This window comes from Oratosquilla oratoria, chromosome 25, assembly GCF_046742065.1.
Source record: "Oratosquilla oratoria isolate Oo_2021 chromosome 25, ASM4674206v1, whole genome shotgun sequence".
NCBI lineage: Eukaryota > Metazoa > Arthropoda > Malacostraca > Stomatopoda > Squillidae > Oratosquilla > Oratosquilla oratoria.
In genome coordinates, this window is record NC_134801.1 from 45130482 (window position 1) to 45153995 (window position 23514).

General features: G+C 40.0%; 1 protein-coding gene across 1 annotated transcript in view; it reads right to left on the minus strand.

The window, feature by feature from the left end:
- LOC143039089 (uncharacterized) overlaps window positions 1–23514 on the minus strand; it is a 282157-nt gene that overhangs the window by 8441 nt on the left and 250202 nt on the right. The window contains exon 2 of the mRNA XM_076208942.1: window positions 2925–3017. Within this exon, the coding sequence (XP_076065057.1) occupies window positions 2925–3017 (93 nt within the window). The remainder of the gene's footprint in view (window positions 1–2924; window positions 3018–23514) is intronic.

Here is a 23514-nt window from a genome sequence, read left to right on the forward strand (position 1 = left end):
AGAATAAGACTAAGACGAAGAATAAGACTAAGACGAAGAATAAGACTAAGACGAAGAATAAGACTAAGACGAAGAATAAGACTAAGACGAAGAATAAGACTAAGACGAAGAATAAGACTAAGACGAAGAATAAGACTAAGACGAAGAATAAGACTAAGACGAAGAATAAGGACTAAGACGAAGAATAAGACTAAGACGAAGAATAAGACTAAGACGAAGAATAAGACTAAGACGAAGAATAAGACTAAGACGAAGAATAAGACTAAGACGAAGAATAAGACTAAGACGAAGAATAAGACTAAGACGAAGAATAAGACTAAGACGAAGAATAAGACTAAGACGAAGAATAAGACTAAGACGAAGAATAAGACTAAGACGAAGAATAAGACTAAGACGAAGAATAAGACTAAGACGAAGAATAAGACTAAGACGAAGAATAAGACTAAGACGAAGAATAAGACTAAGACGAAGAATAAGACTAAGACGAAGAATAAGACTAAGACGAAGAATAAGACTAAGACGAAGAATAAGACTAAGACGAAGAATAAGACTAAGACGAAGAATAAGACTAAGACGAAGAATAAGACTAAGACGAAGAATAAGACTAAGACGAAGAATAAGACTAAGACGAAGAATAAGACTAAGACGAAGAATAAGACTAAGACGAAGAATAAGACTAAGACGAAGAATAAGACTAAGACGAAGAATAAGACTAAGACGAAGAATAAGACTAAGACGAAGAATAAGACTAAGACGAAGAATAAGACTAAGACGAAGAATAAGACTAAGACGAAGAATAAGACTAAGACGAAGAATAAGACTAAGACGAAGAATAAGACTAAGACGAAGAATAAGACTAAGACGAAGAACAAGACTAAGAAGAAGAATAAGACTAAGAAGAAGCAGAAGACGAAGAAGAAGAAGAAGAAGAAGAAGAAGAAGAAGAAGAAGAAGAAGAAGAAGAAGAAGAAGAAGAAGAAGAAGAAGAAGAAGAAGAAGAAGAAGAAGAAGAAGAAGAAGAAGAAGAAGAAGAAGAAGAAGAAGAAGAAGAAGAAGAAGAAGAAGAAGAAGAAGAAGAAGAAGAAGAAGAAGAAGAAGAAGAAGAAGAAGAAGAAGAAGAAGAAGAAGAAGAAGAAGAAGAAGAAGAAGAAGAAGAAGAAGAAGAAGAAGAAGAAGAAGAAGCGATTGCTGGCAGGGTGCAGGATGGAAGGGTATCGGAGCCGAGTGTGGTGTTGACGAAACTTGACTGAGACGTAAAGGGCGTAGCGCACGAAGTGGTGTCTGTGATGTCCTCAATAAGTGAATAGACGATGGGGACAGGTATGAGAAGAGGTAATTACTGTAGGCCTCCATTTCGTTTCATGGGATATCTAGTTAGTTACACATCTATATATTTATTTATGATTATATCAATTTTGTTTTATTCTAAGGAGAATATCTGTACTTCGAAATTATCCAGTCATATGTGGATTACCCCTTCACTAGCAAAATGGTTTATATGTACTATCTCCAGCATCACTTACAATTTTGGTATCATCACCGAAAGCAATTATCACTCAGTCCCGGGAGCAAGGCCTAGATGCCTGTGGGTACGTCGTGTGACTAACCCCGGATTCCTATGAGTTGCAGAATCTAAGAGTGCCACACATGTTTCAAATCAATTATTCATATAAGGCATATCAAGGTATAATATGATAAAATTAGTCAGTGGTCGGAATATACACGGCATAAACAAGGAAAAAAAAAACGGAATCGTTGGACTAGCCACGTTCACCTTTCATATATTTTTTTTTTTTGGGAGGGGAGTGAAGAATTGCTGGCGAAGTGTTTCAGTGGCGATAGTCAGCGGTTCTATCCTTTGAGACAAAATCGCGAAGACAACCGTTGAGTCAGGTTACCACTCTGTTCTTCGAACAGCAATAACCAATGACAACTCCTTGTGCTCGGACTAACTGTAATCAACACTGGCACGTGTAAATATTCTATAATCAGCCAGTATGTGAAGAGGACTTCCTGTTACGTATGGAAAATCGAACAACAATCCCAAAACCGTAAAAGACAACCTCGTTGACTGACACATCACCAGTGATCTCGAGAACACCACCACGGTATCTTACTTCGTGATCTTGTTTTTTCTGAAGCCAAGGACGGACAATTCTATGCAACTGGAGAGAGGGCGGAGACATTTGTCTGAAAATGATCTTAATCACCAAATCCACTGATTAGTCTGATTAGTCAAAATCTATGTGACAAAGTACTTTATTATATACTGCCGAAGACTAAACATACGCCATTTTGACTTTTCTTTCTAATTTATTACAAATAATATTGAGATGGTGATGATGAAACGTAGATGAAGATGAAAACAAGGATGATTACGATGACGACGACAACGACGCTCATAACACCCATGCCGATAAAAGTATCAATATAATGATAATACTAATGTTAATACTAGCAAGTATTAAAAAAATCCTGCCAGCTATCCTTTATTTCAGAAGAAAGATGACTTTGACCCCCAATATTTCTAAGTTTAACTGGCTAGTATTGGAACTGAGAAATGGATAAAGATGGTCTTAGTCTTTGTTTAAAGTAAATCGGACAAATTTTGAAGAAGTTACATTAAAAAAAAATATCCTTTTTTCGGTAACCTTAATCCTTACCCTGACTCAACGATTCCTAATACTCAATTGGAAATTACCGATACAACTGTAAACATTTCTTTAAAGTTTCATATCAGCTGATTCAACCGTTCTGCCTGTAATGTTGCTAAGAATGAAGCAAAACAAATTCGACCAAAATCACTACCTCGCTCCCGAACTCCGTCTGGAGGAAGTAATGACACTACTTATCAGAACACTCATACTGATGTTTGTCAAAAACGTCTTCAAGGTTGTGCGACTGGGATCGATGTCGATTCTTACCTGATCTGAGTCCAGCGGAGACGTTTGACGTGAAGGTCGAGCTGAGAGGTTTATTGCTCCCTCGCCTTCACCCTCTTCCAGCACGCCCTCGTCCTGGAACAATGTTAAAGTTAGTTAATCACTGGGTTAATTAACTCTGCACGGCGTTTTCTGGCGACGTTGCCACATTTAAAGATGATGTTATGGCTAGCTCCAGACAATTTTAGTCAGCATTGAGGAACCTCTAAAGCCGTAGATGATTGATAACCAATCTCAATTAAGTGGTTTCGTTTTGTACCATATTTGGCACGTTTGAAGGTTTTGTTCTGTTATGGAGAATATACAGGTACATGAGAATGACAAGTGATAAGTTATTTGTAATAATGGACGATATTGATGTGCACTGGATTTAAGTCAAATGGTGAACACCGTATTCCTGTTGGTTGCCACTACATCTTGAAAGAATCTACTGTACATCACTTAATTGCGCCAAACAAATATATTCGACAATTCAATAATATTCCTTTACTTTTTAGGAATATTATGCAGGGATGACCCGTCATCCAGGAGATGCCAAGATGAGAGGGAGAAAGGAGGGTGGAGGGGAGTGGAATATATAGGAAATGGAATGGGTGTGAGTAGTTTCTATGCCTTTTTCTTTTTGGCTACCCCCCGTATAGGGGGAAAAAGCCTTTGGTATATGTATGTATGTATGTATGTATGTATGTAATGATATTCCAGTATTTCATTGGTAATAACTAGCACTTATATCCTTCGGGACAATATGGTACCAGAGCTACAAATGTGATAAAGGAGATATTTGAGTTGAGTAACAGAGAGAGGAAGAACAATAGAAGTTAAAAATTATCATTATTCTTTTTCGAGTGGAGTTCTTTTACAATGCTGTTACTTAAAGCTTCTTTGTTCCTGTTTCACAAGTTAATTTGATTATACTCTAAACATATATGTATTAATTATTTTCAGTCAATCCCTGCACGATATAGCAGAATATAAGTTGAAACATACTTCAAATGACGAAGTAAGAATAAATGTTTTGACAAAAAAAAGAAAAAAAAATGCAGCAACATGAAGTCACCTCAAGCATTACGAGAGAACATAAGCGAACAATAATACCACTATAAAAATTGTAACCTAATAACATCTGAGAACTACATAAAGATAAATAAATAAAGGAAACCAACATTCACCTCCTTTAGACACACGGAGTACGGAAAGCGCCATTGAACTCAAAAACAAGTAAAACAACAACAAAACAACAACTACAACAACAACAACAACAATAAATCTTTGATTTTACTTACTCATGTAGTACTCATTTCAGGATGAATTCGTGTACACATTTAACCAATCAGAAACCAAGGAATACACCAGATATCTAATCTAATTCCGAACTTTTACCCAAAAGTCAATTAATCTTTCCGTTCCTGAATTTTCCATAATCTATTCTAGCTACCATCTAACGATATGATTCATCTTTGTGACACTCCTCCAGTAGAGAACGGGTTGAAATAGATCCGCGCACTTGTAGTGGTAAAACCATTGTGGAATTCAATCAAACTTGCGTTAAAATGATTACAAAACTCAAATCATTCGAGTAACATGTAATAATGCTTTGACGAAGCGGTTGCAAACCTGCGGGACATTTGCAATAGAGCTCAAACGTATTCGTAATGAAATTAATGAAACGTTACAGTAACGATAGAATTCAGCTTCAACAAAGCTACGGTTCAAACCACAGCCGGAACGAAATAAACTTACTTGTATTATATTTAAATTTCACCGCTGAAATCGTCTGACCAAATACAGACATGACCACATTAGAATTTTGCTGTATGGATATATGTATGTATATATGTATGTATATATGCATGTATGTATGTATGTATGTATGTATGTATGTATGTATGTATGTATGTATGTATGTATGCATGTATGTATGTATACTCGTGTATATATATTATATATATTATATATATATATATATATATATATATATATATATATATATTGTGACATCATGACAGGTTTATGAATGGTAAGAATGGAAAAACACGATTAAGAACAAGAGACTTTATTCCTCTTGTTCTCAATCGTGTCTTTCCATTCTCACCATTCATATATATATATATATATATATATATATATATATATATATATATATATACATACATGAGTGTGTTTGTGTGTGTGTGTGTGTGTGTGTGTGTGTGTGTGTGTGTGTGTGTGTGTGTGTGTGTGTGTGTGTGTGTGTGTGTGTGTGTGTGTGTTGTTATTATCCGTCTTTAATACTCCCAACATTGTGGTGTACTTTATACATTATGTTCCTGTTGAAAACATATTTTACATATTTTACGCAGCTAAGGCGGTGGCTTTGGGATCTCGATTGATGGAGAGGCCTTTCAGGCCGGAGTCCTTCAGGTGCATGAAATAACTTGTCCATAACAAAGTGCTTAGAGTCCGTCAAAGTATCAAAGGGATTCCTCCCCACCTTGAATGGCCAAGGAGAAACTCAAATCATAAATTTCATGGGTAGATTTTTACACATGATCTATTCTTAAACATAACTTTTCCTCAATTTTCCCGCTGAAGAATTTATTTATAGTTTTCATATCTAACATTATTTATCTTTTTATGCATATTGTATTTCTTTTCTTTTCTTTGCACGTACGTTAATAAAAGTGATACTTCAATAACTCAGGTATTTTTGATTAAACAGATAGATAAATAAATAGGTAAATAAATTGATGAATAGATAAGTGAATCTACATAAAGTTTTATGTAAAAATCTACTTGCCGAGGTGCTGAAGTTCACAATAAAAATTTTGAGAAAATATACACGTCACCAATTTATGTTTACCAGAAAGCATAAAAAATTGTGGTTATATTGATCATTTCAATGGAGGTGATCTTTAATCCAAACTACCGTAGCTATCCTATTTTGGTTGCCTCATTGACATCATGACTAATACTTAAGCCCATGTTATATCTTGTTTCAAATACTCGTATTCTTTTGTAACATTTTTTTCTCCTTTATTTCGTATTACGACTATTGTAGCTATTTCTAGATTTCGTGAAGCAATTCTATTTTGGTGAGGAAATCTACGTCTAATAAAAGGGTTTAAGAAAACATAAAAGGCGGTGACTAGATGCGACCTAGGAAACTGCTTATGAGATTGTAATACTAAATAAAGTGAGACTGAAGCCAACGCATCACATCGGTACGCTATGTCACGGACACAGATTGAGGTAAAGATGTATTTAGGTCTGGAATTACACACTAACCCAGCTATTGTTCTTCCTCAAAAAAAAAAAAAAAAAATATATATATATATATATATGTGTGTGTGTGTGTGTGTGTGTGTGTGTGTGTGTGTGTGTGTGTGTGTGTGTGTGTGTGTGTGTGTGTGTGTGTGTGTGTGTGTGTGTGTGTGTGTGTGTGTGTGTGTGTGTGTGCTTTCGCAAAAGGCAATGACAGTTTCACAAAGGCAACACAGAAACACGAAGACTCAGTATCTACCTGAAGACAAAACTCGGAGAGGGGAAGGATATGGTGTTCTAAATACACACATTGTCTAGCTCTTTCCTAACTCGAGCATTATCTAGGCCTCTAGGGTTGTAGTTCTTAACCTTTTTCAGTGCCCTTAGTACCCCTTGATACCTCAGAGAATCTTCTCGTACCCCCATCCAATATAAATACATTTGCAAACATATGAAAAGGATTAGCGATACAAACCTTGCTGAGAAATGATTAGATACGAGTATATTCAATAACTGAACAAGTGTACTTTTTTTTTATATCAAGTTAGAAATGTTAATTAGTAGGATACGATGAATGCACATTATGCTTTCTCAAGGTAAATATACAGTACCATAACACTGACTGGCTATCATGTCTCGTACCCCAAGGATTAAGGTTTCGTACACCATGGCGGCACAGGTACCACAGATTAAGACCCACTGCTCAAACGGATGCCTTGGAGATGAATAGTTCAGGTTGGTGGCAGAGAAAAGAATAGTAAGAAGACCATCCAATACGTACGAAACAATTAATGAATCAATATCAAACCCATTCGTTGACACACGTAAGGAATCTATTCTGGCTAAAACCAGACGATTCTATTCAGTGGAAAACAGTATAGGTAACCAATACAATAGCTTCAAGTTAATTTGTATAATAAATTGTCTTATTCATAAGGTGGTGTGGCTGTGTATATGTGACTGGACAAGTCGTTCTTGGCTTTTCGATAGTCTCTGCGACTTTGGTATCTATACTAACTACCACCAGGTGATTTCTTTTTTCCAAAATATGGAAACCATTCGCCTCTAAGGCAAAATGATTAATGTGTTAAGAAAAACCTAAACTCTGTCATCGTAGTCACGTCAACATAAAAATAGATATTCATTCCCTTTCCCCACCCACTGATGACTCAAAAAAGATAAAAACTCAAATATCTACATATTACCAAGGGGTGTCACAGAAATGAATAAAATAGCCTCACCTCGTGGTTTTCAAAATAATAATAAATAATTGCAAACGGGACCAGCGGGGATCTAGGAAGACGAACACTACCTGGTGGAAGTCGACGGAAAATTACCCTCAGGCACCGACGTTGTTCCAAGCATAAAATATCAGATGTAACCAGGTGCTGAGGAGAACACTGCATTGGGATAAGCCTATTTATTCTCACGTGAGCGCTGCTACATCAGTGATTGATTAAAAACGGGAAGGAACATGGATGATCCGGCACAAATGTGCATGGACAACATGCACAACTGTTAGGCGAGACACATGTATTCGATCAGAAGCATTCTGCCACATGCGTGCATTCGTGTGAAGGATTGGGAGAGAAATCGCTGTTTACACGAGAATTAGCAAATATTTTTGACCAGGATGAGAACAGAATATCAAAGGAGCATAATATAAAAAAAAGAAAAATTATATACGTAAACAGATAATCCTAAGCAAAGAAAAAATGTAAACAAAACAGTGTAATCACACTGAAAAAATATATAAACAAAGAATACAAATGAAAAGAAAGAAACAAAGACAACGTAGAGAAAAAGAAACACATAATCAAACAGAGAAACATAATGGGAAAGAAGAATGAAATAAAAGAGAAGAACATACTTTTGAAAAAAGTACAAATGAATGCAGTGCAAATGAAGAGGGAAGAACAATGTAAAAAAAAAAAACAAAAAAAAAAAAAACTAAAAACAAGCTAATCCAAGCCCTTCTCGATGCAAGTTCAACAACAAAATGAAACAATACAGTTTTTTCTTCTTTATTGAAAGACTAAGTTTCTCGTGATGGAATGTAGAATAATTGATGTTAGTTGGAAAGTAGAGGACCTTCAAGTCTGTGGAAAAGACCAATTTATCTATTGATAGATTTTTGGTGGGTTTATTTAAGTTCTATTTCTGTAGACACGAAATGGTAGGCCTCTCTTAAAGTACATTAATAAAAAGTGTGCATAAAACGACCTTCACGTCTGTGGAAATGACTGATTTATCTATTGATAAATTTTTGGTAGGTTTATTTAAGTTCTACTCCTGTAGACACGAAATAGTAGGCCTCTTTTAAAATACATTGATAAAAAGTGTGCATAAAACAACACGGCAAAGAAATGAAAACACGCCCATCTGCACGCACACGAAACATGAACCTATATAAAGTATACAAAATAATCCATTTATAGAAACTATCTAACCACTTAAAATTAAAGGGAACTGTGTCCTTTTAAACATTCACCTACACGCTTCTCCATGAATAAATTAATCTAAATGTATTTTTCACCACGATGATATATCGTCTTTCCGCCAACTTCGTCATAATTACATAGTGTATCATATTCAAGAACAACGCTAAATTACCACTTAATATAGTCCAAGAACTCTGAGCATAGAATTCGTGAAATGAGAGGGCAGATCGGAGATCGCCTCTACTGAATAGCTTTATCCAAACTGAGACAAACCTCTATGACGAGATCGAGACGTCTCAGCTTACGAAGTCCTGACGTCAAGGTTGTACAAACGTCATGTTTATTCCACTAAAGGAAAAAAAAAATAATTGCAACCGATAAAGGTATCATGCCATGGATTGAAAGCACATTAGTATTTGAAACATCTATAATTGCAAGAAATAAGATTTTACATGCATGTAGATTTTACATGCATGTAGGTAAGTATGCATGTATGTACATGTACATATATGGATGTATGTATGCATGTGTGCAAGAACGTATGAATGGATGGATTGAATGTATATATGAATGCATATATGCATGCTTGTATATTTGCATGTATGTATACATCTTTGTACGTATGGATGGATAGATTGTATGCATGTATGCATGCATTTACCGGTATGTACTGTATATACGCAACTATACATGTCAGCATGTACGTAAGCTTGTATGTATGTATATACGTAAGTACGTATGTATGTATACATGTATATATATATGTATGTGTGCATGTATGTATGCATGTGTCCATGCATGCATGTATGTGTGTATGTATATATATATACATATATATATATATATATATACATGTGTGTGTATGTATGTATGTATCCATGTATGCATGTATATATGTAGTTACGTATGAATGAATACATGTATATATGTATACATGTATGTATGTATGTATGTATGTATGTATGTATGTATGTGTGTATGCATGTATGTATGCATGTATGTATGTATGTATGCATGCATGTATGTATGCATGCACGTATGTGTGCATGCACGGGTGTATGTATCTCTTCATCTATGCTTAAGTGTACATTTTTCAGTCTCAACTTCTCACTAGGTGCAAGCGTTCCCCATCCAACCCAAGAAGGCTAAAATTTCCCTCACCAAGCCTTCTTACATTCCCTTACCAATACTTCACAAAAATATACATATATATACCATTTTTGTACGTCTTTGCACTCGTTTATATCTTTTTCCTCCCTGGCTTCTTTTTCTTCTCATTCATATATCCTTTACCTCCTGTACCTTAAACTAACCTCCACCTTGATTGATTCTCACTAACTTCGTTTTCCCAACCTCTCTTCTACTTTAGAATTAAAGGTTTCCCTTGCTAGTTAATCACTTTCTAACTCTCACAAGAGAGGACCAAAAACTAAATGAAAATTCTGACTCAAATCCTCCGAATGAATGCATTAGCAAGTGGTATACCAACTTCCTCCTCCAGAAGTTGGATCTTCTGTCCCCGGATGCATTGTGCACAGCACCTGTGACGTCGCACTCTTCGAGTCTGCAGCCATTTTGCCTCACCGGCTGTTAGCGTCCCTCCCTCCTGTTCTGTTCTGCTCTCTCTCTCTCTCTCTCTCTCTCTCTCTCTCTCTCTCTCTCTCTCTCTCTCTCTCTCTCTCTCTCTCTCTCTCTCTCTCTCTCTCTCTCTCTCTCTCTCTCTCTCTCTCTCTCTCTCTCTCTCTCTTTTCACCAACGGACTCCTCCACATAAGATCTTCTCCTTCCACCTTCCCTACCTCTCCACCATTCAACAACTCTCCACTACCTCCCCCCCTAACATCGTCTTCTAATACTCACAACCAAAGTGACTTTTATCCAAATCTTCCCCAGTGAGGTCCTCTTGCACCAAAACTACACCTCTCGCCCCCCCCACCCCACCGGCTCCTTCTCCTCCTCCTCCTCCTCCTCTTCTTCACCCCCAACGATCTCCACCATTATTCTCCACCGCCATTCCCTTTGTATGAATTCCCCCGAATCTCCACGCTGGCTTCTTCCTCCTCTTCCTCCTCCTCCTCCTCTTCTTCTTCGTGCTCCGCCATTTTTCGTCGAAGACTCTGTAGCTTTCGTCCTCGGCCGTATCCTGCTGCAGAAGAAGCCGCCCACGATCTTTCTGACTATCCCCTTCGCCTCATCCTCATTCAACTCCCTCCCCCCCTCCCACCCCTTCTCCTCCCCTTGATCGCCCTCCAGGACCATTCCCCAGTACGTGACGTCTGGCCTGTCTATTCCCCACCCCATAACCGTTCTCCAAGGCCTTAACTCCCTCCCCCCCTCCCCACCCCCTCCTCCTCCTCCTCCTCCTACCCCCGGCTCCGTTCCTGCCAGCAAGGAGGTTCCCGAGGGATCTCTAGCTTTCCATTGTGTGAGGTGGCGCTCCTGTCCATGTCCTTTTCCAGACTAGGGGGTCTCTTTACACAATGCTACAAGGCTTGGGCGTTGTTCAAAGGTGGCACTCCCACCCCCCCTACCCCCTACCTCCCCCCTCCCCCGACCATCCGTCCTATGCATCATTATTCTACACGAAAGTCGAGAGCGCCATCGAGACAATGCTGTGTGCCTCGACGCCATCTTGACCCAAGAAAAGCAAAGGAGCTTTTATCAAAACGGCCGTCCGCTCTTAGGCACCCCCTCTCCTTCCTTTACCCTCCCTCTCTCCCTCCCTCCCGACGCATCTCGACTCCTGAGAGCCCTCGTCCGGCGCAAAACGTGTGAAAAATACATTCAGAAGGACAATTAAGACACCGTGTTCTCACTTCAGCGACGCGTACATTAACTGTGGAGCCCTCTTCTAGTTAGCTCAAGTGCGAACGGGCCCCTGAGGCAAGTAAATACTGAAGAAGGAGCTTGGGGACTCCCTGGAGGTGTAACACGCGCCTTAACAACTCCGTCCAAATGGCCCCGCCTCAACGTTCAATACACTTTACTTTTGGATTTCATTTGCAAAACGGTGGCGTCGAAGGCGCGCTGGAAAATCCGCCGACATCAATTAGCAGCTGACGGCATGCAGGGGACTCCACCAAATGGTGGCAGGAGCGAAATAGGAAGAGGAGGAGAAGGTGGAGGAGAAGGAGAAGGAGGAGACGAAGGACGAACTCGAAGAAGAAGAGAGGTAGGGGGGGGTGAAAGAGAAACACGGTGGGAAGGGAGACAACAAGCGAGCTTAGGAGTGGATGTGAAAAAAATAAGACACCGTCAGAGGACTGGAAGAAAACTGTAGAAGTGAAGGAGGGAGAGAGGAACAGGGAAGGGGAAAAAAAAGCGCGAAAAATAAATAGAACCGCAGGCACAAAGACATACACAGACACAGGCACTAGCACAGACGCACACACAAAAAGAAGGAGAGAGAGAGAGAGAGAGAGAGAGAGAGAGAGAGAGAGAGAGAGAGAGAGAGAGAGAGAGAGAGAGAGAGAGAGAGAGAAGGGGAAAAAGAAAGGAAAGGTAAATAAGTAATGGTGAAGAAGGAAGGGAGAAGTAAAGCGAGACAGACACAAATGAAAAATAACAAAGAAAGAAAGTAAATTAAGATCAAGAGATAAAAGAGAAAGAAAATGGAGAGAGAATAAGACGGTAAGAGAGAAAAGAGGAAAGTGTAAGACGGAGATAGAGAAAAAGAAAAACTGAAACATAGAGAGTAAGATAAATAAAGACAATCAAAGAAGGAGAGAAAGGAATCAAAAGAAAAATAGAGCGATGAAATCTTGTATATGCATAAAAGTAGGAATAGGTAGAGAGGTAGATAAAGGGAGCGAGACAGGGTGAGAGTGAAAGTAGGAGACAGCTGAGGGAGCTGGGAAGAGTTAGGGAAGGAAGAGATTATTATTATGAGGAGCTTATGAGTAGAGGAGGGAGGGGGAGGGGGAGGGGAGGAGGGAGGGGGAAAAAGGGGAGGCAAAAATGGTCCTGATAGAGGACGAGCAAGGAGTATAGGCGATGAAGAAGATAAAAAGGAGAAGGAGGAGGAGGAGGAAGAGAAGTAGGAAGAGGGCGAGCTGAATGAGGAGTATAAAAAAAGAGGAAGAGAAAGAAGAACAGGAAGAGGGGTTATGGGAGAAGTATAAAAAAGAGGAAGAGAAGGAAGAGAAAAAAAGAGTAGGAAGAGGAGGGAATATGCTAGAAAGAGGATGAAGTGGAGAGGGAGGAGGAAGTGGAGGAAGAGGAAGAGAACAGATAAGAAAAAAGGAAGAAGAAAAATAAATGGAGAAAAAAGATAAAGAGGAGGATGAGGACACGTATATAAATGAGGAAGAGAGGGCATGGGACGATGTGGAGGAAAAAGAGAAAAAGGAAAAGGAGAAAGAGGAAGAAGAAAAAGGAAGAAGAAAGTAAGAGGAGAGTGACATGGATAAGAAGCAGGAACCAGGGAAGAGGAGGTAGAGGAGGAGTAGACGTAAAAATAGGAGTAAAAGGAGAAGGAAGAGGAAGAGAAGAAGGATGAAGAAGAGGATGTAGATGGGAAGATAGAAGACAAGGAGAAAAAGGAAGAAGATATGGAAAAGGAGGAATGAGGTGTACGAAGAGGAGGAGGAGGAAAAGGAAGAAGAGTAGGAGTAGTAGGAGGAGGAGGAGGAGGAGGAGGAAGAGGAGGAGGGGAGGAAGAGGAGGAGGAGGGGGAGGAAGAGGAGGAGGAGGGGGAGGAAGAGGAGGAGGAGGAGGGGAGGAGGAGGAGGAGGAGGAGGAAGAGGAGTACTAGAAGCAGGATGATAATGATACGGAGGAGATGTTGTAGGAGGGGTCTAGGGAGGTAGCAATTGAGGTTGGAAAGGGTAAAGGCGTGAGTAAAGGAATGAGTAAGGGAGAGAGGGAAGGGGGTGTGGGAAGTGGGAAGGGTGAGGGACGTGAAGAAGAGACAGGGGGACAGGGTGACGTCGCCTCGTCCCCTACCCTTACGTCGACGCCAGGCTCGACTACCAAATAATGAAATCAATTACGATGACGAGTGTTTGAAGGCACTCCAGGGGGTCCTACAACAGCGCAGTATTTAGCATTCCATAAGAGGCTGCACTTGGTGATGCTCGCCTTAAGCTCTAAAAAGTGGAGTATGATAATACAAAATTTAGGAAAAAATAAATAAGATAAAATGAAACAAAATAATTTTATACATGTATATAAAAATGAATGAATAAAGAAAAATAAAAAGATAATAATGAAATGATAATGAAATAAATGAATAATATAATAATGAATATGATAATAATGAAACACATGAATAAATAGAATAAATAATAAACAAATGAATAAATGAATTAATGTATACATAAATAAAGTAAGCAAATAAAAGCAAATAGGAATGAATTAGACACATTTAACTTCATTGTATATCTACGTGTGTATTGCCCTGTGTTTGAAAACTTTTTGTAGTGTTGTCTTTAAAAAAAAATCACTCAATAATTACCGTTAGTTTTGAAATATTGAGAACAAATTATTGGCATCTTTTGAGAAAACTGTTGAGAATGCTCAATTATTGTAATGAGATGAAAAGCACATCACAGTTCAGAATTACACTGTATTCTAAAGTAACAAATCCATTCCTCCTCACGGAGAATGCCACAAATACAAAAGAATTTTTTTCTTGTGTATATGAATAAGAGATAAAAGATGAGGAAAATGGCAACTGAAAAGGAATACATAAAGATGGGTCAGTACATTCTTTATCGAAGTGCCATGAAATATAGAGATGCTGCACCTGTATGTTCTGAATTTTATAACGTACATTGACATAACAGACACAGGATATATTATATATATATATATATATATATATATATATATATATATATATATATACATATATATATAAATATATATATATAAATTAATATACATATATAAATACAAACACATATACATAAACATAAACATCGTTATATATATATATATATATATATATATATATATATATATATATATGTGTATATATATACATATATAAATATATATATATATATACATATATATATACATATATAAGTATATATATAAATATATATATATATATATATTTGTATAAGACTTGTCTCTACTATCGGAAAATAAAGTTAGAAGTAAATACATCCGTATATTTCGACCATTTTCTGTGGTCCGCTTATCTGCTGAAGAGAACAACAGAAAGTGGTCGAAATATACTGATATATTTATTTCTAACCATATTTTCCGATAGTGGGAGACAAGTTCTATTTTATCAATGTGCTACGACATTAATCTTCTCTGATATATATATATATATATATATATATATATATATATATATATAATATATATATATATATATATATATATGTGTATATATATATATATACATATATATCATGTGGCCTGATCAATATCCTAACTTTCGACAACAAAGGAACTAAAAAGTGCTCAAAGAGAAAAACCTTGATATGTGTACATTAATCGAGAAACTTACAAAATAATATAAGTGATAGTTTCGCAATAAACGGAATAGCACCAGATACTCAAGTTTTTCATAGTATTAAAAAACAAGATAAAAATTGCATTGATATGCTGACAGAAAAGAATGTACACAAAGATATGCAAGAAGAATACTAGGATTATTAAAACATTAGAATATCTCCACTTAGAAATGGTAGGCAGTAGTATAACAAATAGTATAGTTACCGTGTAGATAATCAAATGCCAATCAAAGACGATTTATTAGTGAATTTAACGCATTAACTGATACAATACACATCAGTAGATACAATAAACGAAACTTTTGTGTGAGGTTATCTCAAAAAATGGTTAAAGGATAAAAAAAAAATGGCTGGATTAATAATAAACAAGAAAATGTGAATGTATTTAATTTGAGATAACACCTCCTCCCCCCCCCCCCCAAAAAAAAAAGCCATGTTGAAAGAATTAACGTATGAACAACTAAGGTGATTTTGGTACCATTAGAGACTTCGTAATACTAATTGATGGCAATTTAACTGTAAAGAAATATATATTGAATATGGTAAGAATATATTATCTAAGCAATATTGCGTGTGTAAAAAAATACCATAACGATGACGCAGCAAATGTGGTGATCTATAATTATGTAATTTTGGAATATATAGTTAAGAATGTGCACTGAACGATATTATTGTACCAGTGAACCAAATACTAAACGTGCTTGCGGAAGATATATTCGTTCAATTTTCTATGAACATAACTTTGTTGACACCAACACATTGGACTTATTCTCAGTGTTTTTATCAATAGATTATTTATAGATTTAATTGTGTAAAGATAACTCCCAACCGATCACCACACCGATCAAGCATTATTTCATTCATTTGTTATCTATTTACTTATCTATTTATTCAACTATTTATCTGTTTATCTATCTATTATTTTAATGATTTCTTCCGAGATCATACGGAATAGAAGATCTGATTGGCCGGTATGCCAGAAACTCAAAACGATGCCGTTTTCTGAACCACGTACAGGGTACTGGCTGCATGTTTCATACAGTTGTCATATCAAGAACTCTAACGACATCTCTACGGACCACGGCTCTCAGCTTTCTTTCATGAATCAAGGTTAGCAAGAAAAATAAATAAGTAAATATATATATATATATATATATATACATATATATATATACATATATATATATATGTATGTATGTATATATATATATGTATCTATATATATACATATGTATATATACATATATATATATATATATATATATCTATATATATATACATATGTATATATATATACATATATACACATATATATATACATATATACAAATATACACATATATATATATATATACATATATATATATATAATATATATATATACACACATATATGAATAAGTATGCTTATGACTTATCTTCTATTATCCTTCTGTTGTGCTCTGTGACTCCTCTTTGACGTGATATTCTCCCCAAAGATAAAAGCGCTGGTTACTGTTAGCAAAATTGGTCTCCTGAACATCATCTCTATCCACAGGCTATGAGAGTTCTCGGAAATTCTATATTCTTAGTTATCATGGTTATTTATTTATTCATTTATTGAGTAAGCTTATAATAGATACGAGACATGAGAAAGGGCAAGCCTTCATTCACGTGAGCATCATACAGTGTCTGCATACAGTAGCGAGAATATTGTTCTCGGTGTGACGGAAACTCTGCCCTTCTCTGCAGAAACCTAACCAGCAATGTTCGCATTTGTTTGCAGACAACGGTGGTCGGGCTAAAGGAAGAACCATCCGCTGGCGAAGGGAAGTTGTATTACCAAGTCATATATTCCCTGTAAATGTTTCCATATTTACTGGATGACATATACATATACTGTAATGTTCTTCCTTCCTTATGATTAGGGTGGCTACTAAAATATATCAACGATTATAAAGAATTTAATGATAAGAATAGAATAAAAAAAAAGAGAGAAATGACAATATACGCGGGATAAAAAATTTCATTTACTGGTTGTTTACTACTTGCGGGTGTCAAGACGAGTTTAATTACATTAAAAAAAATTGTTTCTATTCAATGAAGCAAATCAATGTTTTCTTATTACAATTCTAAGCCAAAAATATTTTCATAGCCAACATTTTTTTATTATTATTATTATTATTTTTTTTTTTTACTTTATGATCAAAGACATGAATAAAAAAAAAACTGTTATGTGAACCTGAGAAATCTATTTTGATTTTACTTCAATAAAATGTCTTCGGTATGTGTGAAATAACCAACATCCAATGCCTATTGATGACGTCATCACGACGGATTGACAGATTAGCCAATCAGAAACACGGAGTTCTCGTCAACTTTGAGAAAACGAATCTAGAATTTCATTCTTTAAGGTGATGAATCTGGTACCTACCTGGGACTGTGTACGAGTGATTCACAACCATGGTCTAGTATCACGTGCTGGACTCGTGATGGCTATAACCCCCTTAGGCGAGAGCTCAGAGCTCATATACTTTCATTATTGGACAATACTGTGACGTTATACACATTATACACCTATCCCCTTGCTCAAGGATATCAGGAACGGCTTGGTGTGACACGTCGAAACCATTAAAATTAATTGAAATTAATAAACATCATGACAAGAAAGACTCCCGGAATACATTACCTATCCTGAATGGAATTGCCAGAACAAACTATCTAAAGAACAAAAAAATGGATCATGAGGGGCTATAAAAATTCTAGTCATGATAAAATCCGAGAGGTGCTTCACATCACTGAGGAAAATAAACTTAAGGGAAGGATCGTCACTGACGATCACACACACACACACACACACACACACACACACACACACACACACACACACACACACACACACACACACACACACACACACACACACACACACACACACACAAACATGCACATACACTCAAACTCACACATAAACACACATTATATATATATATATATATATATATATATACATTTATGTGTGTGGGTGTGGGTGTGTGTGTGTGTGTGTGTGTGGGTGTGGTGTGTGTGTGTGTGTGTGTGTGTTTGTGTGTATGTGTGTGTGTGTGTGTGTGTGTGTGTGTTTATATATATATATATATATATATATATATTTGTGTGTGTGTGTGTGTGTGTGTGTGTGTGTGTGTGTGTGTGTGTGTGTGTGTGTGTGTGTGTGTGTGTGTGTGTGTGTGTGTGTGTGTGTGTGTGTGTGTGTGTGTGTGTGTGTGTGGGTGCGTGTGCGTGTGTATGAAAGAGAGAGGGAGACAGAGAGAGAGAGTAGCTAGTGTTGGAAACGAGGAAGGCTAATAAGAAGACAGGTAGTAAGGGAGTTGTCGGAGGAAGAGGGAGTTGTTGGAGGAAGGGGGAAGTGGGGGGAAGTGGGGGGAGTGGGGGGGAGTGGGGGAGTATCAGATGAGAAGATAAAAGAGTGACAGCGGGAACTGTAATGGCGATGATTATTAGGGAACCGATCACGACGGCGATTAAAAACGCCGCACGTCAAGAACACAATGAAGGATATTGACGACAACGAAGAAGACGACAAAGAAGACAGACGAAGTCGACAAGTTAGACGATGAACAAGACGACGACAACCAGAACATCGAGTAGGACGACGAGACCAACGAGGAAGATAATGAGGATGAAAATGACGACGACGACGACGACCACGGCGAAAAAGACGACAAAAGTGTTGATACGACGAGGAAAGAACAGATGACGATTTTGGAGCTGACGATGTAGGAGACGAAGGAAGAGGAGGGGAAGGAAGAGGAGGGGAAGGAGGAGGAGGAGGAGGAGGAGGAGGGGGAGGAAGAGTAGGGGGAGGAGGAAGAGAAGGGGGGAGGGGGAGAAGGGGGAGGAGGGAAGAAGTGGGAGGAGGAGGAGAAGGAAGAGGAGAAGGAGAAGGACGAAGAGGGAGGGGAGAGTAATGACGAAATAGGAAGACGAAGAGTCGAAGGTGGGTACAAGGAGCAGGGAGGAAGTGGAGGGGGAAGAGGAGAAGCAAGAGTAGGATTAGTTCCAAGAGAGGTAGGAGGAGGAGGAGGAGGAATAGGAGGAGGAAGAGGAAGAGGAGGAGGAGGAGAAGGACGGGGAGGAGGAAGAGGAGGACGGGGAGGAGGAGGAGGAGGAATAGGAGGAGGAAGAGGAGGAGGAGGAGAAGGACGGGGAGGAGGAAGAGGAGGACGGGGAGGAGGAGGACGAGAAGGAGGAGGACGTGCAGGAGGAGGAGGACGGGGAGGAGGAGGACGAGGAGGAGGACGGGGAGGAGGAGGACGAGGAGGAGGACGGGGAGGAGCAAGAAGAGGAGGAGGACGGGAAGGAGGAAGAGGAGGAGGACGGTGAAGAGGAGGGGGCGGACGGTGAAGAGGAGGACGAGGAGGAGGCGGACGGAAGAATGGAGGACGGGGAGGAGGAGGACGCGCAGGAGGAGGAGGACGGGGAGGAGGAGGAGGACGTGCAGGAGGAGGAGGACGGGGAGGAGGAGGAGGACGGGGAGGAGGAGGACGGGGAGGAGGAGGACGGGGAGGAGGAGGAGGAGGAGGAGGAGGAGGACGGGGAGGAGGAGGACGGGGAGCAGAAGGAGGACGGGGGGGAGGAGGAGGACGGGGAGGAGGTGGAGGAAGAGGAAGAGGAGGAGGACGGGGAGGAGGAAGAGGAGGACGGGGAAGAGGAGGACGGGGAGGGGAAGGACTAGGAGGAGGAGGACGGGGAGGAGGAGGAGGACGGGGAGGAGGAGGAGAAGGAGGAGGAGGAGGAAGAGGAGGACGGGGAGGAAGATGACGAGGACGGGGAGGAAGAGGACGGGGAGGAAGAGGGGGAGGAAGAGGGGGAGGAAGAGGGGGAGGAAGAGGGGGAGGAAGAGGAGGAGGAAGGGGAGGAAGAGGAGGAGGACGGGGAGGAAGAGGAAGAGGACGGGGAGGAAGAGGAAGAGGACGGGGAGGAAGAGGAAGAGGACGGGGAGGAAGAGGAAGAGGACGGGGAGGAAGAGGAAGAGGACGGGGAGGAAGAGGAAGAGGACGGGGAGGAAGAGGAAGAGGACGGGGAGGAAGAGGAGGACGGGGAGGAAGAGGAGGACGGGGAGGAAGAGGAGGAGGACGGGAAGGAAGAGGAGGAGGACGGGAAGGAAGAGGACGAGGACGGGAAGGAAGAGGACGAGGACGGGGAGGAAGAGGAGGACGGGGAGGAAGAGGAGGAGGACGGGGAGGAGGAGGACGGGGAGGAGGAGGACGGGGAGGAGGAGGACGGGGAGGAGGAGGACGGGGAGGAGGAGGACGGGGAGGAGGAGGACGGGGAGGAGGAGGACGGGGAGGAGGAGGACGGGGAGGAGGAGGACGGGGAGGAGGAGGACGGGGAGGAGGAGGACGGGGAGGAGGAGTACGGGGAGGAGAACAGGGAGTAGGAGGAAGAGGAGGAGGAGGAGGAGGAGGAGGAGGAGGAAGATAGGAGTAAATGGTGGCTGACGAGGAGTGGGAGAAGAGGAAATGGTGAGTAAAAAAGAATGAGGTGGAGAATGAGCAGAAGAATGAGAAGAATAAGGAGAATGAAGAGTAGAATGAGGAAGAGAATGAGGAAGAAAATGAGGAGTAGAATGAGGAGAATAAGGAGGTATATGTAATGGAGGAGTAAGGAGAAAAAGGAAGAAAAATAGGAGAAAAAGGAAGAAAAAGAGGATGAGGAGGATTAGGAGGAAGACAAAGAAGGAGGAAGAAAAAAAAGAAAAATGGAAGTAAAAGAGAGTAAGGGGCATAAGAAGGAGAGAAGCTGGAGAAAGAAGAATGCAGTAGAAGAAGAAACAGGAAGAAGAAAGTAGGAGGAGGAGGAGGAGGAGGAGGAGGAGGAGGAGGAGGAGGAGGAGGAGGAGGAGGAGGAGGAGGAGAAGGAGAAGGAGGAAGAGGAGAAGTAGGAGGAGGAGGAGGTGGAGGAGGAGGAGGAGGAGAGGAGGAGGAGAGAGGGAGGAGAAGGAGGAACTGCAGCAGCAGCAGGAGGAGCAGGAGGACGAAGAGTTTTAGGTTGGGAGGAAGAGGAGGAGGAGTAGGAGGAAGAGTAGGAGTAGGAGTAGGAGTAGGAGTAGGAGTAGGAGTAGGAGTAGGAGTAGGAGGAGTAGGAGTAGGAGTAGGAGTAGGAGTAGGAGGAGGAGTAGGAGTAGGAGGAGTAGGAGGAGGAGAAGGAACTGCAGCAGCAGAAGAAGAAGGACAAAGAGGTTTAGGAGGAGAAGGAGGAGGAGGAGGAGGAGGAAGAGGAGGAGAAGGAGAAGGAGAAGAGGAGGAGAAGGAGAAGGAGAAGGAGGAGGAGGGGAAGGAGGAGGAGGGGGAGGAGGAGGGGGAGGAGGAGGGGGAGGAGGAAGAGGGCAGAATGAGGAAAAATAAGAAGAGTAGCAGCATGAGAATCCAGAGAAGGACACCCAGGACAGGTGATAATGATGATGAGTGATGATGCTTGTTACGTCAACAGCGATGATGGCACCCTGTGGTTGGGCCCCGTGGCACCATTAGTGCCGGCGCCATGCACTCAAATCTCTAATAACTCCTGATAGCCGAGGTGACAAAAGATAATAATATTCTTCATGACAAAATTCTGTCGCGCATATCAAGACGAGGGTGGTAATACCAGGGTAATGGAGAGGAGGAGAGGAGGAAATGAGAGGAAGAAAAGAAGAAAGACGAAGGAGAGGAAGAGAAAGAGGAGGAAGGGGAGATAAGGATGAGCTAGGGCAGCAAGAGAGGGAAGAGGAAGAGAAAGAAGAAAAGGCAGAGAAGAGCACGAGGAAGAGAGAAAGAAATGAGACGGGGAGAGGAAGGAAGAGGAAGAGGGAAAAGAGGAGGAAGAGGAAATGGAGAAAAAGGAAGAGAAGAAAAAAAAGAGAAAGTGAAGGAGGAAGAAAGGGAGAACTAGGAAGAAGAGAAGGAAGAGGAAGAGGAAGAGAACGAATAAGAAATGGAAAAGGAAAACAACAAGGAGAACGAAAATGGTAGTACTGGTAGCTGTAGTACTTCTCAATGAGAGTGAGAACATCAGATTGTAAGCGTGTACAAAAGGTGAATTAGAGCTCATTCACTAAGGTGACATTCACGACTTCAGAAAGGATAGGTTACAGAGTAAAGTCATCCTACGCTCGGCTTGCAGAGATGATTGCAGAAGAAAGAACAGTACAGTAGCGCGGATGAGGTGTAGACTCTCCCTCTCACTACTAAGGTCAGCTCTTCCACGTACCAGGTCGATGAAATATTGTATTAAAGGCAAGTTAATGAATATGAAAGGGTTGTCGACCACAGTCATTGGCTGGAATGGGTCCAATAAACTACGAGAAAGACAGAGATTGCCTGTTTTCACCACAAGGAAGGTGGGCTCATTGGAAAATAGTAATAGTGGTAGTAGTAGTAGTAGCAACAGTAGTAGTAGCAGTAATAGAAGCAGCAGCAGTAGTAGCATCAGTAGTGGAAATAACAGTAGCAGTAATAGGAAATATTAGTAGCAGTAGAAATAGTAGTAGCAGAGAATAAACAGTAATATTAGTAGTAACTGTAGTAGAAATAGTAGTAGTAGCACGAGTACAAATAGTAGCAGCAGTAGAAATAGTAGTAGCGGTAGAAATACCAGTAGCAATAGAAATAGTAGTAGTAGAAACAGTAACAGTAGAAATAGTGGTAGTAGTAGAAATAGTGGGAGCGGTAGAAATAGTGCACCAGTAGAAATAGTTGTACCAGTAGAAACAGTTGTAGTAGTAGAAATAATAGTAGCGGTAGAAATAGTAGTGGTGGTAGAAATAGTAATAGTAGTAGAAATTTTAGTAACTGAAGAAATACTAGTAGAATGAAATAGTAGCAAAAGGAAATGGTAGTGGAAATAGAAATAGGAAGAAATAATAGTAGAAAGAAATAGGGGAAAAAATGAAGAAATAGTAATATAAAGAAACTCACCACAAATTCACCACCCCACTTCCACGAATTGGGAAGTGAAAACCCCCCAGTAGAACAAATGTCTCTCAGTTGCGGCAAGCCGCTGTGTTTTTTAGGTCAATGTAGGGTCGCTTCCTCACCTGGCCAGTGCTGTCGGGAATCACCGCGACATAGCCGGTAGTAGTAGAAGTAGTAGTAGAATAAGTAGTAGTAGAATTAGTAGTAGTAGTAATAGTAGTAGTAGTAGCAGCAGCAGCAGTAGTAGCAGCAGTAGTAGCAGCAGTAGTAGCAGTAGTAGTAGCAGCAGCAGCAGCAGCAGTAGTAGTAGCAGCAGCAGTAGTAGCAGTAGTAGTAGTAGCAGTAATAGTAGTAGTAATAGTAGTAGTAGAAGTAGTAATAGTAGTAGTAGTTGTAGTAGAAGTAGTAGTAGTAGTAGTAGTAGTAGTAGTAGTAGTAGCAGCAGCAGTAGTAGTAGCAGCAGCAGCAGCAGCAGCAGCAGCA